At 43.8% G+C, this 14,748-nt stretch overlaps 1 protein-coding gene across 1 annotated transcript in view; it reads right to left on the bottom strand.

The window, feature by feature from the left end:
* LOC149448969 (uncharacterized) overlaps window positions 1–14,487 on the bottom strand; it is a 38,635-nt gene extending 24,148 nt beyond the window's left edge. Inside the window, exons 1-2 of the mRNA XM_089694021.1 lie at window positions 14,476–14,487; window positions 13,299–13,776 (exon numbers count right to left, since the gene is read on the bottom strand). Coding sequence (XP_089550147.1) covers window positions 13,299–13,776; window positions 14,476–14,487 — 490 coding nt within the window. The remainder of the gene's footprint in view (window positions 1–13,298; window positions 13,777–14,475) is intronic.
* Window positions 14,488–14,748: the final 261 nt, after the last annotated feature.

Raw genomic sequence — 14,748 nt, 5'->3', positions numbered from 1 at the left:
ACTAATACACAGAGCATTGTACATCTAGTAATAAGGGCTGATTCACACCATGCTTTTGTGATCCAGATGCATGTGTTTGATACATTTTCATGCGTTTTAATACGTTCCAGTGCATTTTTCCCCCTCTTGTCTTTTTTGTTAAAGCTTCTAGTTTTTTTGCAGTGATTTAATTGGTTGTTAGGAACCCGCAAAAAAAATAAATGTATGGGCACCACCCAAAACCCATACCAGGCCCTTTAGTTAGGTATGAATTTTAAGGTGAACCCCATGGCGAAAACATGGCCTCCCCCCAAAATTCATACAAGACCCTTATCCAAGCATGCGGTCATGGTTACTATGATGTCTATGGGTGGGGTCTCAGGGGGAGGCCTGTGATGTCACCCCTTTGTGTACATAGTAAAGCAACGCTGTCATTCAATGATTGTTGGGACCGGGTTGGTCGTGTTTGATGGGCAGTCATTTTCTCAGCTGCTGGCATTCATCAACATTCATGATGGCTTTACATGTAGGGACATATTATTTTTTTCAAATCAGGGCTGATCAATTTTCAAATGTACATTGCTCAAACAAAAATGAAAGGACCACATTTTAACCCATCGCCTACGGGGCACTTATACCCTCTTCCTGCCCAGGTCAATTTTCAGCTTTCAGCGCTGTTTCACTTTGAATGACAATTACGCGGTCATGCAACACTGTGCCCATATGAAATTCTTTTCATGTATTATACATGGAGATCATATCCCCCTTAAGTATTATACATGGTGATCATATCCCCCCTTATGTATTATACATGGAGATCATATCCCCCCTTATGTATTATACATGGTGATCATATCCCCCTTATGTATTATAAATGGTGATCATATCCCCACTTATGTATTATACATAGAGATAATAGCCCCCCTTATGTATTATACATGGTGATCATATCCCCCTTATGTATTATACATGGAGATCATATCCCCCCTTATGTATTATACATGGAGATCATATCCCCCCTTATGTATTATACATGGAGATCATATCCCCCTTATGTATTATACATGGAGATCATATCCCCCTTATGTATTATACATGGAGATCATATCCCCCTTATGTATTATACATGGTGATCATATCCCCCCTTATGTATTATACATGGAGATCATATCCCCCCTTATGTATTATACATGGAGATCATATCCCCCCTTATGTATTATACATGGAGATCATATCCCCCTTATGTATTATACATGGTGATCATATCCCCTCTTATGTATTAAAGATGGTGATCATATCCCCCCTTATGTATTATACATAGAGATAATAGCCCCCCTTATGTATTATACATGGTGATCATACCCCCCTTATGTATTATACATGGAGATCATATCCCCACTTATGTATTATACATGGAGATCATATCCCCCTTATGTATTATACATGGAGATCATATCCCCCTTATGTATTATACATGGAGATCATATCCCCCTTATGTATTATACATGGAGATCATATCCCCCCTTATGTATTATACATGGAGATCATATCCCCCCTTATGTATTATACATGGAGATCATATCCCCCCTTATGTATTATACATGGTGATCATATCCCCCTTATGTATTATAAATGGTGATCATATCCCCACTTATGTATTATACATAGAGATAATAGCCCCCCTTATGTATTATACATGGTGATCATATCCCCCTTATGTATTATACATGGAGATCATATCCCCCCTTATGTATTATACATGGAGATCATATCCCCCCTTATGTATTATACATGGAGATCATATCCCCCTTATGTATTATACATGGAGATCATATCCCCCTTATGTATTATACATGGAGATCATATCCCCCTTATGTATTATACATGGTGATCATATCCCCCCTTATGTATTATACATGGAGATCATATCCCCCCTTATGTATTATACATGGAGATCATATCCCCCCTTATGTATTATACATGGAGATCATATCCCCCTTATGTATTATACATGGTGATCATATCCCCTCTTATGTATTAAAGATGGTGATCATATCCCCCCTTATGTATTATACATAGAGATAATAGCCCCCCTTATGTATTATACATGGTGATCATACCCCCCTTATGTATTATACATGGAGATCATATCCCCACTTATGTATTATACATGGAGATCATATCCCCCTTATGTATTATACATGGAGATCATATCCCCCTTATGTATTATACATGGAGATCATATCCCCCTTATGTATTATACATGGAGATCATATCCCCCCTTATGTATTATACATGGAGATCATATCCCCCTTATGTATTATACATGGAGATCATATCCCCCTTATGTATTATACATGGTGATCATATCCCCTCTTATGTATTAAAGATGGTGATCATATCCCCCCTTATGTATTATACATGGAGATCATATCCCCCCTTATGTATTATACATGGAGATCATATCCCCCCTTATGTATTATACATGGAGATCATACCCCCCTTATGTATTATACATGGAGATCATATCCCCCTTATGTATTATACATGGAGATCATATCCCCCCCTTATGTATTATACATGGAGATCATATCCCCCCTTATGTATTATACATGGTGATCATATCCCCCTTATGTATTATACATGGAGATCATATCCCCCCTTATGTATTATACATGGAGATCCTATCCCCCTTATGTATTATACATGGAGATCGTATCCCCCCTTATGTATTATAAATGGAGATCATATCCCCCTTATGTATTATACATGGAGATCATATCCCCCCCCCTTATGTATTATACATGGAGATCATATCCCCCTTATGTATTATACATGGTGATCATATCCCCCCTTATGTATTATACATGGAGATCATATCCCCCCTTATGTATTATACATGGAGATCATATCCCCCCTTATGTATTATACATGGAGATCATACCCCCCTTATGTATTATACATGGAGATCATATCCCCCTTATGTATTATACATGGAGATCATATCCCCCCCTTATGTATTATACATGGAGATCATATCCCCCCTTATGTATTATACATGGTGATCATATCCCCCTTATGTATTATACATGGAGATCATATCCCCCCTTATGTATTATACATGGAGATCCTATCCCCCTTATGTATTATACATGGAGATCGTATCCCCCCTTATGTATTATAAATGGAGATCATATCCCCCTTATGTATTATACATGGAGATCATATCCCCCCCCCTTATGTATTATACATGGAGATCATATCCCCCTTATGTATTATACATGGTGATCATATCCCCTCTTATGTATTATACATGGATATTATATCCCCCTTATGTATTATACATGGAGATCATATCCCCCCTTATGTATTATACATGGAGATCATATCCCCCCTTATGTATTATACATGGTGATCATATCCCTCCTTATGTATTATACATGGAGATCATATCCCCCCTTATGTATTATACATGGAGATCATATCCCCCCTTATGTATTAGACATGGTGATCATATCCCCCTTATGTATTATACATGGAGATCATATCCCCACTTATGTATTATACATGGAGATCATATCCCCCCTTATGTATTATACATGGTGATCATATCCCCACTTATGTATTATACATGGTGATCATATCCCCCCTTATGTATTATACATGGAGATCATATCCCCCCTTATGTATTATACATGGAGATCATATCCCCCTTATGTATTATACATGGAGATCATATCCCCCTTATGTATTATACATGGTGATCATATCCCCTCTTATGTATTAAAGATGGTGATCATATCCCCCCTTATGTATTATACATGGAGATCATATCCCCCTTATGTATTATACATGGAGATCATATCCACCCTTCTGTATTATACATGGAGATCATATCCCCCCTTATGTATTATACATGGAGATCATATCCCCCCTTATGTATTATACATGGTGATCATATCCCCCCTTATGTATTATACATAGTGATCATATCCCCTCTTATGTATTATGCATGGAGAACATATCCCCCCCTTATGTATTATACATGGAGATCATATCCCCCCTTATGTATTATACATGGTGATCATATCCCCCATTATGTATTATACATGGAGATCATCTCCCCCCTTATGTATTCTACATGGAGATCATATCCCCCTTATGTATTATACATGGTGATCATATCTCCCCTTATGTATTATACACGGAGATCATATCCCCCCTTATGTATTATACATGGAGATCATATCCTCCCTTATGTATTATACATGGAAATCATATCCCCCTTATGTATTATACATGGAGATCATATCCCCCTTATGTATTTATACATGGAGATCATATCCCCCCTTATGTATTATGCATGGAGATCATATCCCCCCTTATGTATTATACATGGAGATCATATCCCCCCTTATGTATTATACATGTTGATCATATCCCCCCTTATGTATTATACATGGAGATCATATCCCCCCTTATGTATTATACACGAGGATCATATCCCCCCTTATGTATTATACATGGAGATCATATCCCTCCTTATGTATTATACATGGTGATCATATCCCCCCCTTATGTATTATACATGGAGATCATACCCCCCCTTATGTATTATACATGGAGATCATATCCCCCCTTTATGTATTATACATGGTGATCATATCCCCCCTTATGTATTATACATGGAGATCGTATCCCCCCTTATGTATTATACATGGAGATCATATCCCTCCCTTATGTATTATACATGGAGATCGTATCCCCCTTATGTATTATACATGGAGATCATGTCCCCCCTTATGTATTATACATGGAGATTGTATCCCCCCTTATGTATTATACATGGTGATCATATCCTCCCTTATGTATTACACATGGAGATCGTATCCCCCCTTATGTATTATACATGGTGATCGTATCCCCCCTTATGTATTATACATGGAGATCGTATCCCCCTTATGTATTATTCATGGAGATCATATCCCCCCTTATGTATTATACATGGATATCATACCCCCCTTATGTATTATACATAGTGATCATATCCCCCCTTATGTATTATACTTGGATATCATATCCCCCCTTATGTATTATACATGGAGATCATATCCCCACTTATGTATTATACATGGAGATCATAACCCCCCTTATGTATTATACATGGAGATCATATCCCCCCTATGTATTATACATGGAGATCATATCCCCCCCTTATGTATTATACATGGGGATCCTATCCCCCCTTAATCTCCTCTTCTCTAGAGAGAATAAATTCAGTTCCTCTAATCTTTCCTCATAGCTGAGCTCCTCCATGCCTCTTATCAGTTTGGTTGTCCTTTTTGTGAATTGGTGCCCAAAACTGAACTGCATATTCCAGATGAGGTCTTACTACATAGTTAGTCTGGCTGAAAAAAAGACAAAAGTCCATCCAGTTCAACCATTAAGAAAAAAAAAGTTATAATCCTACACCCACAGTTGATCCAGAGGAAGGCAGAAAAACCCAGCAAAGCACAATTCAATTTGCTGCTGCAGGGAAAAAAATTCCTTCCTGATCCCCCGAGAGGCAATCGGATATTCCCTGGATCAACTTTACCTATAAATGTTATATTCTGTGTATCCAAGAAAGAATCCAGGACATTTTTAAAGCAATCCACTGAGCGGGCCACAACCAACTCTTCAGGGATGTGATGGCTATTTTGGGCCTATAATAATGTTCACTTTCATGAAGGTTATTGTGAACTCAATCGAGGTGATGGGGATAGAAGGCAACTGGGAATTCCTGGTTTTCTTTAACTAAACTGACCAGTGTTCTGAGCCCATCCATTGGAGGTTAAGATATGTGGAAAGGTGTGAATTTACTTGGGTGGGTGAGTCTAGGGGTGGTCTTTTGCAGAGTGTATATAACACCTTAGCAAAACGCCCAACGTCCGCTTTGTCCCTTGCTTCTTTGGAAGCCCAGTCATCAGGATGTCTGCGTAATGTATTATTCTGTTTCTTTTCTGTAACATTCTTTCCTATAGTCATCTTTCTTTGTATTGGTAAAATTCTGTATTTGCATTGTAATAATACTACTTTTGTTTCAAAATGTTTTTATTGAAGATTTTCAATAACAGGGTAATGTTATAATAATAACAACGTTCAGTTCAATAAAAATCGTATTCAAACAATATATTGTTGGAGCATGTGTACCCCACCATTTGGCTGGGGACAAGGAATAAGACAATAGTAACATAGGTAGATATGGATATATACTGAACTTTGGTGAGGTGTAGAGAATGGTAGAGGGATATAAACATGGGGAGAACAGGAAGAGGGTAGGGAGAGGGGAGGGGGAGGAAGTTATAATGGGATGAGGGGAGGAGTACCAGTCTAAAATGGATAGGTAATTCAATTGTTTGTACAATATCAGGCTTGTACTGAGCAATTGGGGTGTTTTAACCAGTTAGTCCATTGGGAATTACATTTGTGCTGGGTGGAGTTGTTGAGGGACGATCTTTTTTCCATTTCGCATTGGAAATTAAGATCTGTAATTAGTGATTTTAGAGAAGGGGCAGTAGTGGTGTTCCATAATCTGTTTATAGTGATTTTTGCTGCGAAAAGTATGTGGACAATTATGGTGCGAGAGGTATGGGGGAATTTTTCAATCCCAATGTGTTAAAGCGCAAGTAGAGGGTTTGGGTTGATCACTGTTTGGGTTATTTCAGAGATTAGTTGGAAGATACGTTTCCAAAAGGATTTAATTGATTTGCATGACCATAATATATGTAGTGTTGAACCTATGTCTCCGCATTGTCGCCAGCAAGAGGCGGAGTGTTTTGGGTAATACATGGCAAGTTTGACTGGGGTTAGATACCATTGGTGGATGATTTTTAAATATGCTTCCCAGTGTGAACTGCAACGGGATGATTTGTAAGTGGTGTTAAATGCTGTGCTCCATGCGTGTGCTGTGATTGTTTCTGAGAGGGTTTTTTCCCAGTTGGATAAGGAGGTAGATTTTAAAGTAAATTGTATGTTCGTTATGTATTTGTAGAAAGTAGAGATACCTTTACCTGGGTATTGTAGTTTTGTAAAGAACAGGTAGGCAGTATTAGGTGGTGTGAGGTATACTCTTTGTTTGCATGCAGTGGGCAATCCTTAAGTAGATGAAGTGTTCCGTCGATGGTAAGTTGAACATGGATTGGAGAATATGAAATGACTGCAGGGTGTGGTCTTTATAGAGGTCTGTTATTTTGTGTATGTTTCGTTTTTCCCATTGGGTTAGATCCAGTGAGGGTGTAATGGAGTGTAATATTTCAATTGGGGTGAGAATTAATTTGGGGTCTGTGTATTCTATGGTCAGGAGATCGCGCCAGGCTTGAAGGGCGGCTTGGATACATGGGTGTTTTAATTGGTAGTTGGTTTGTAGTATTGTAGGAATTAGGAGTAGGTTTTGGAGCTTAAGTGGATTGAAGGGAGAGGTTTCCATTGTAGACCAGATTTTTTCTCTAGTTGGGTTCCACCAAAAATATATTTGGTCCAAAAGAATAGCGTTATAGTAGGATTTTAAATGTGGAAGGCCCGCGCCTCTTTGGAAGATGAGCGTATCAAGAGATTGGTAGTGCATCAAGGTTTTTTAGAGTTCCATAAAAATCTGGAGAGAATCGATTGCAATTTGGAAAGGAAGGTGTTAGGAACTGGTATGGGGACTCTGCGAAAAATGTACAGGATTTTTGGTAGGATGTACATTTTCAAGGTCGCAACTCGGCCTAATTTGGAAAGTTCTGAGGTGCGTAGGGTAGCAATTTCTTGGGGTATAGTTTCAAGTAATGTTTTGTGGTTTGATGAGAATAGTTGGTCTGTTGTTGAAGTGAGTTTGATTCCTAAATAGGGAATGCTATTTTTTTCCCAAGAGAAGGGAAATTGTTTAGCAAGTAATATTTGTGAATGGTGTGGTGTGTGGAGATTTAAAATTGAAGATTTGGGTTCATTGAGTTTATAATAGGAAACCATTGAGTATTGTTGAAGTTGGGTTCGTATTGTTTTGAGGGATTTGGTTGGGTTGCTAATCATCAATATAATGTCGTCTGCAAATAGGCTAATTTTATGTTCGGTGTTAAGGTATTTGATGCCAGTAAATGCCGGGTTATCTCTGAGATTAGAGGCTAGGGGTTCGATGAGCAACGCAAATATGATGGGGGATAGTGGACATCCTTGTCTATTACCATTGGTGATATCAAAGGGTTCAGATAATGTTCCGTCTGTTAATACTCTGGCTGAAGGGAGGGAATATAGTGCTAGGATGGCTGTTAGGATCCATCCCGTAATTCCAAATTTCTGTAATGTCAATCGCATAAATAGCCAGTGTATTCGATCAAATGCTTTTTCTGCATCTAAGGATAGGAGTATTGAGGGCTGTTTGGTATGTTCTAAATGGTGGAGAAGAGATATAAGTCTTCTGGTGGCATCGGGTGCTTGGCGGCCTGGAATGAATCCTACTTGGTCTGGGTGTATTAAGTTAGGAAGATAAGGGAGTAGTCTACGAGCTATAATTTTTGCATACAGTTTTATGTCTGTGTTAAGTAAGGAGATTGGTCTATAATTTTGGACGAGTTGCGGGTCTTTACCAGGTTTTGGGATTTGGGATTTGGCGATGCCCCGGCGACTAGTGGCCCACCACGACCCTTGAAGCCGCGGTCTCTCCTACCGGCCGCAACAGATCACGGTTGAGCACAAACCACGCAGGGCCGACGATCGCTACCGCAACGCCCCGCTCGTCCCTGACGACGATCCTTCAACACCTCCTGATGCTGCGCCCTTCAACACCTTCAGCGCCGAGCCCGCAGCACCCGACGCCTGGCCTTAACAACCCCAGTCACAGAGCCGTCAGCATCATCAGTCGCCGTGCCTACCAACACCCCCAGCCATCGCACCCTACGACCCCTCCGCTAGCCGAACCACCGTACCCACTGAAGACATGCCACAGCACCCACGGTCGCCAGCTTACTGCACCCACAGACTGCTGCCAACCAGCTGCCTCCCTCCACCCTCACTCTACCCCTACAGAAGGACTCAAATGAGTCTCCCACGGTAATACAGATTCCCCACACCAACCTGCCCTGACCTGTATCCCTTCACCTCCCCTGACCCAACCGTCACTCCACCCACCCCAACATGCCTCCTGCACTCCTCCTCCTCGTTTTCCTCTCCACCATCCCAAAAATCAACTCCCTCTACCCGCCTACCCCCCCAAAACAGCTCTACATTGCCCCTTCACTTCTCCCCTCTCCCCACTACGGCACTCACCACCTCCTCCTGCTACTCCACTCCCCCGTCGACCCACGTGCCACCACTATCAGACCCACACGCTCCTGCACTTCCCATCCCCATGCCACCTTCCTCACCCTTCTCCTTCTCCTATCCGCTGGGGACATCTTCCCGAACCCTGGCCCCTCGCCACCTCACCCCTCCTCTAGGGGCCCCCCTGCTCCCGCCAGCTGCCGTAACCCCCTCAACCTCATACCTGTGCCCCTTCTCCCCGCATCCATCCCCCCTCTCTCGGTTGCACTCCTGAACGCCCGCTCGGTCTGCAACAAACTTACTGCCATCTATGACCTCTTTATCTCCCACTCCCTTAACCTCCTAGCCATCACCGAAACCTGGGTACAGGCCACTGACTCCACCTCCCCTGCGGCACTCTCCTATGGAGGTCTCGTCTGGTCCCATTCACCAAGACTGAGCGGTCACAAAGGTGGTGGGGTCGGCCTGCTCCTATCACCGCTGAGCACCTTCCAGGTCCTCCCTAACCCTCCCTCCCTAACCTTCTCCTCCTTCGAGGCTCACTGTATCCGGCTCTTCACCCCCACCCCCCTAAGGATCGCAGTGATCTACAGGCCTCCCGGATCCATACCCCGCTTCCTGGATGACTTCGCCGCCTGGCTTCCCTTCTTCCTCTCCTCTGAGCTACCAACCATCATCCTCGGGGACTTCAATATCCCCATCAACGACAACAGCCCGGCTACTTCCCAACTCCTCCACCTAACCTCCTCCTTCGCGCTCACACAGCACACTCAATCCTCCACCCACATCATTGGGAACACCCTGGACCTCGTCTTCTCCCACCTCTGTACCCTCAACCAGTTCTATAACACCCCTTCCCTCTCTCCGACCACCACCTCCTCACGTTCTCCATCTCCCCTTCCCCTAACTCCCCCCCCCCCCCCCCAGAGCGCCAAACCATCACCAGCCGCAACCTCCGCAACCTGAACCCGGCCCCCCTCCACTCAGCTGCCGACCGCCTACACGACAGCATCCTTCCACTGTCATGTCCTGACCTAGCCATTAACACGTACAACGACTCACTATCAGCTACCCTAGACTCTCTGGCACCCCTAACCACACGCTACATCAAACCCAGACCGCTCCAACCATGGCAGAACGACCACACTAAATGCCTCAAACGCCGCAGTCGCGCGCTAGAGAGACTATGGCGCAAAACCAGGTCCCCCCGTTCATTCTCCCTCTACAAATCTGCCTTCCTCACTTACACCTCCTCCCTCCACGCCGCCAAGCAGGCTTACTTCGTAAACCTGATCAACACCCTCTCCTCCTGCCCTCGCCGACTCTTCTCCACCTTCAACTCCCTACTCTCCCCCCCCCCCTCCTCCACTCAGTACCTCACTCACCGCCCACAAAATTACCACTCATTTCCACAACAAGATTGATGCAATCCGTCAGGACATAGTCAACTCGCAATCTACCTCCCCACCTAGCCCCCCCCCCTCATCTCCCCCTCATCTCTTCCCTCCTCTGACCTCGCAACCGCACTGCCCCCCTCCACACCCAAGACCCCGCTTACCGTAACCCCCCCAGCTCTGCGCTCCTTCAGCCCCGCTACCACTGAGGAAGTCACCAGGGTCTTCTCAGAAGCCCGCCTCACTACCTGCCCCCTGGACCCTATCCCCTCTCGACTCCTCCAGTCACCCCCCTCTTCCCTCATCTGCTCACTCACCCACATCTTCAATCTCTCCCTCTCTACTGGCGTATTCCCCTCCCCCCTAAAGCATGCGCACATCACCCCCATACTCAAAAAGCCCTCCCTGGACCCCTCTGACCCAAACAACCTCAGACCCATCTCCCTGCTGCCACTCACTTCCAAACTCCTGGAGCGCTTAGTCTACGACCGCCTAAGCGCCCACCTAACTGACAACAACCTCCTTGATCCACTACAGTCCGGCTTCCGTCCCCTACACTCCACCGAAACCGCCCTCCTCAAAATCACCAACGACCTACTAACCGCCAAAGCCAAAGGCGACTACTCTGTCCTCCTCCTCCTGGACCTCTCCGCGGCCTTCGACACAGTTGACCACCTCCTCCTCCTTAATAAACTACTCTCCCTTGACATCAGAGACACTGCTCTCTCCTGGTTCTCCTCTTACCTATCCCGACGCTCCTTCAGCGTTTCCTACAATGGTGCCACCTCCCCTTCCCTCCCCCTCTCTGTTGGGGTCCCCCAGGGCTCTGTCCTTGGACCCCTTCTCTTCTCCATCTACATCTCCTCCCTTGGCAAACTCATACACTCCCACGGCTTCAACTACCACCTCTACGCTGATGACACTCAAATTTACCTCTCCACCCCCCACCTCACCCCCACATTCTCCGCCCGCATCACTCACCTCCTAAACGACATCTCTGACTGGATGTCGCTCCATTTCCTCAAGCTCAACCTCTCCAAAACCGAGCTTCTCGTCTTCCCTCCATCCTATACATCACTACTAACATCACCACCATCAATCCCGCCCCGCAAGCCAAAGTCCTTGGAGTCATTCTGGACTCTAACCTCTCCTTCCAACCTCATGTCAAATCACTTACAAACACATGCAGGCTCCACCTCCGGAACATCGCCAAAATACGCACCTTCCTTACCCCAGACACCACTAAACTACTCATACACTCCCTGATTATCTCACGCCTTGACTACTGCAACTCCCTCCTCACCGGCCTACCCCAGTGCAGGCTCTCCCCGCTTCAGACCATCCTGAACTCAGCGGCCAGACTCATCCACCTCACCACCCGCTCCACCTCTGCCACCCCCCTCTGCCTATCCCTCCACTGGCTCCCTATCGCCCAACGCATCAAATTCAAACTACTCACTCTGACCTACAAAGCCCTTCACAACACTGCCCCTAACTACCTCACCAACCTGATTCCCAAGTACCACCCTACCCATACCCTTCGCTCTTCACAGGACCTCCTTCTATCTTGCTCCCTGGTCTCCTCCTCACACGCACGTCTGCAAGACTTCTCCAGGTCCTCCCCCATCCTCTGGAACTCACTACCCCAATCCATCAGACTGTCACCTTCCCTCCTCACCTTCAGGCGCTCCCTGAAAACCCACCTCTTCAGGGAAGCCTACCCCACCCTCACCTAACTGCTGCTCTCCTTCATTCCTCCTACCACTCCATCCCCCACAGCCACTTCCTCCTGTACCACTACCCCCTCCCTCCTAGATTGTAAGCTCGAAAGAGTAGGGCCCTATAACCCCTCGTGTGATGCTTGTAGGTGCTGTAATGTTTCATGTATTGTCCACCCCTCTATTGTACAGCGCTGAGCAAACCCTTTGGCGCTATATAAACTAGATGTAATAATAATAATAATAATTGTTGTTATTGTCGATTGTAGCATGTCTTTGGGGAATATGCCAGTGGTGGCTGCATGGTTAAAGAGTTTGGATAGGTATGGTGCAAGATTTGGGGCAAAATGTTTGTAAAATTCATTAGTATAACCGTCGTTACCTGGAGATTTGTTAAGAGGGAGTGTTTTGGTGATATTTTCTATTTCTGTGATACATATTGGAGTAGATATAGCATCAAGTTGGGATAGGGAGAGTTGGGCGAGTTTAGTTGTGTGAAGGAATTGTTGTATGGATGTAAGTGTTGGTTGGATGGTGTCAGGATCGTTTTTAAGATTATATAGTTGTTGGTAATAGGTCGCAAAGGCGTTAGCTTTTTCTCCTGGATTTGTGGTTAAAGTATGTGTGGTTGGGTGGGGAACTGAGGATATTTTTGTTTTTAGGTGTCGTTGTTTAATTATTTTGGTTAATAAGGCGTTAGCTTTGTTGCTCATAGAGTAAAATTTAGCTTTTGTTTTTTGAAGGTTGAGGTCGTATTTATAAAGTAGGATGGTTTTGAGTTTGTTTCTATCTATGGCGAGGGAAGTAGAGGTTGAGGGGTCTGGGGATGTTTTGTTTAATTCTTCTTTTGTTTTAATTGACATGAGGAGTTCATCTATTTGTTGATTTCTTTGTTTAGAGATACGGGCGTTTAGTTGAATAAGAATACCTCTCATGTATGCTTTGTAGGTAGACCATAGTATAGGTATAGAAATATCAGGTGATTTGTTCATTTCAAAAAACAGGTTATGAGCATTTAGTATATGTTTTCTGTGGTCTGGATTCTTCAGTAAGGTTGAGTTTAATCTCCACATTCGAGGGATCGAAGAGTGTTGATTGTGGTTCAGAGTGATGGAAATTGGATCGTGGTCCGACCATGTTATGATGGCGATCTTGGAGGAGGTGATATGTTGTAAGGTCCACTTGTCTGTGATAAAAAGGTCAATTCTGGAATAGGAGAGGTGGGCCGGAGAATAATAGGTGTAGTCTTTTTCTGTACCGTGTTGGCATCGCCATATGTCGTAGAGGTCCTTGTTGTGTAGAAAACGGTTAAACGTATGTTTAAAGGAGCGTTTACTGGAAGAGGAGTCCAGGAGTGGGTTGTTTATGATGTTGAAGTCTCCTCCTAGTAGTAGTCTGCCTTGTCTCTGGGTAGTAATGATTGTGATTAGTTTGTTGTAGAATTGGAGTTGGTTGGTATTTGGCCCATAGATATTGACCAGGGTATATAGGATTTCATTGATCTTGCATATTAAAATATGGTAGAGGCCTTGTGGATCTGCTCATTCTGAGATATATTGGAATTGGAGGGAGTCTCTTATGGCGGTGATGACGCCGTTCTTTTTCTTGGAGTTGGTTGCCATAAATATTGATGAGAAGTGGTGTAGATTAAATTTGGGAATTTTGGAGGAGGTAAAGTGGGATTCTTGGAGGAAAAGAACATCAGTTTGCAGAGAGCGAGCTTCTTTTTGCAGTAGAGATCTCTTGTAAGGAGAGTTGAGGCCTCGGACATTCAAAGATGATATGCTAATCATGTTGTTGGGTATATACGGGTTGCATGGAGTCGGAGGGATAATTTGTAAGTTGTGTGAAAAGTTGAATATTTCTTTGTCGTGTATGTAAAACTTCCATAACAAAGAAGTAGTAGAAGTGATCTTGATATATTCGCTGGTCTGAAGAGGTTGTTTCCGCTTGTAGTAGAGATGTTCGATGGAAAGGAGGTTGATGTGAGGGACTGGTGAACTGAGGTGGGTAGGGGGTTAAAAAAAACTTGTGAAAAATACAAGTAACATATGTAGCAGATGTTGCTACTGTGTAAGGGGGGAACAGAAACATACATGACTCACGCAAGGAGTCATGTTGACGAACAACTTGAAGTTTAAAAATGATCGGTTAGGAGCCGTTTGTCAGCCTTTAGTGGTTTTGAAATGGTACCCAGTGTGTCAGGTAGTAGATGGTGTTAGGGATTTTTGGTTCACGACTAGAGATGAGCGAATCGAAGTAGGCGAAGTGGAATTCGTTTCGAATATTAGGAAAATTTCCGAAAATAAGCCGAATCCGAAAATAAGCAGACTTCGGATGCGCGAATCGAAATTTTTCCTAAAATGGCGGCGACATGT

The sequence above is a fragment of the Staurois parvus genome, unplaced genomic scaffold, assembly GCF_062004578.1.
Source record: "Staurois parvus isolate SC_StPar_1 unplaced genomic scaffold, SC_StPar_1.0 ptg000647l, whole genome shotgun sequence".
NCBI classification, from domain to species: Eukaryota; Metazoa; Chordata; class Amphibia; order Anura; family Ranidae; genus Staurois; species Staurois parvus.
This window is presented reverse-complemented; position numbering and strand designations above follow the sequence as displayed.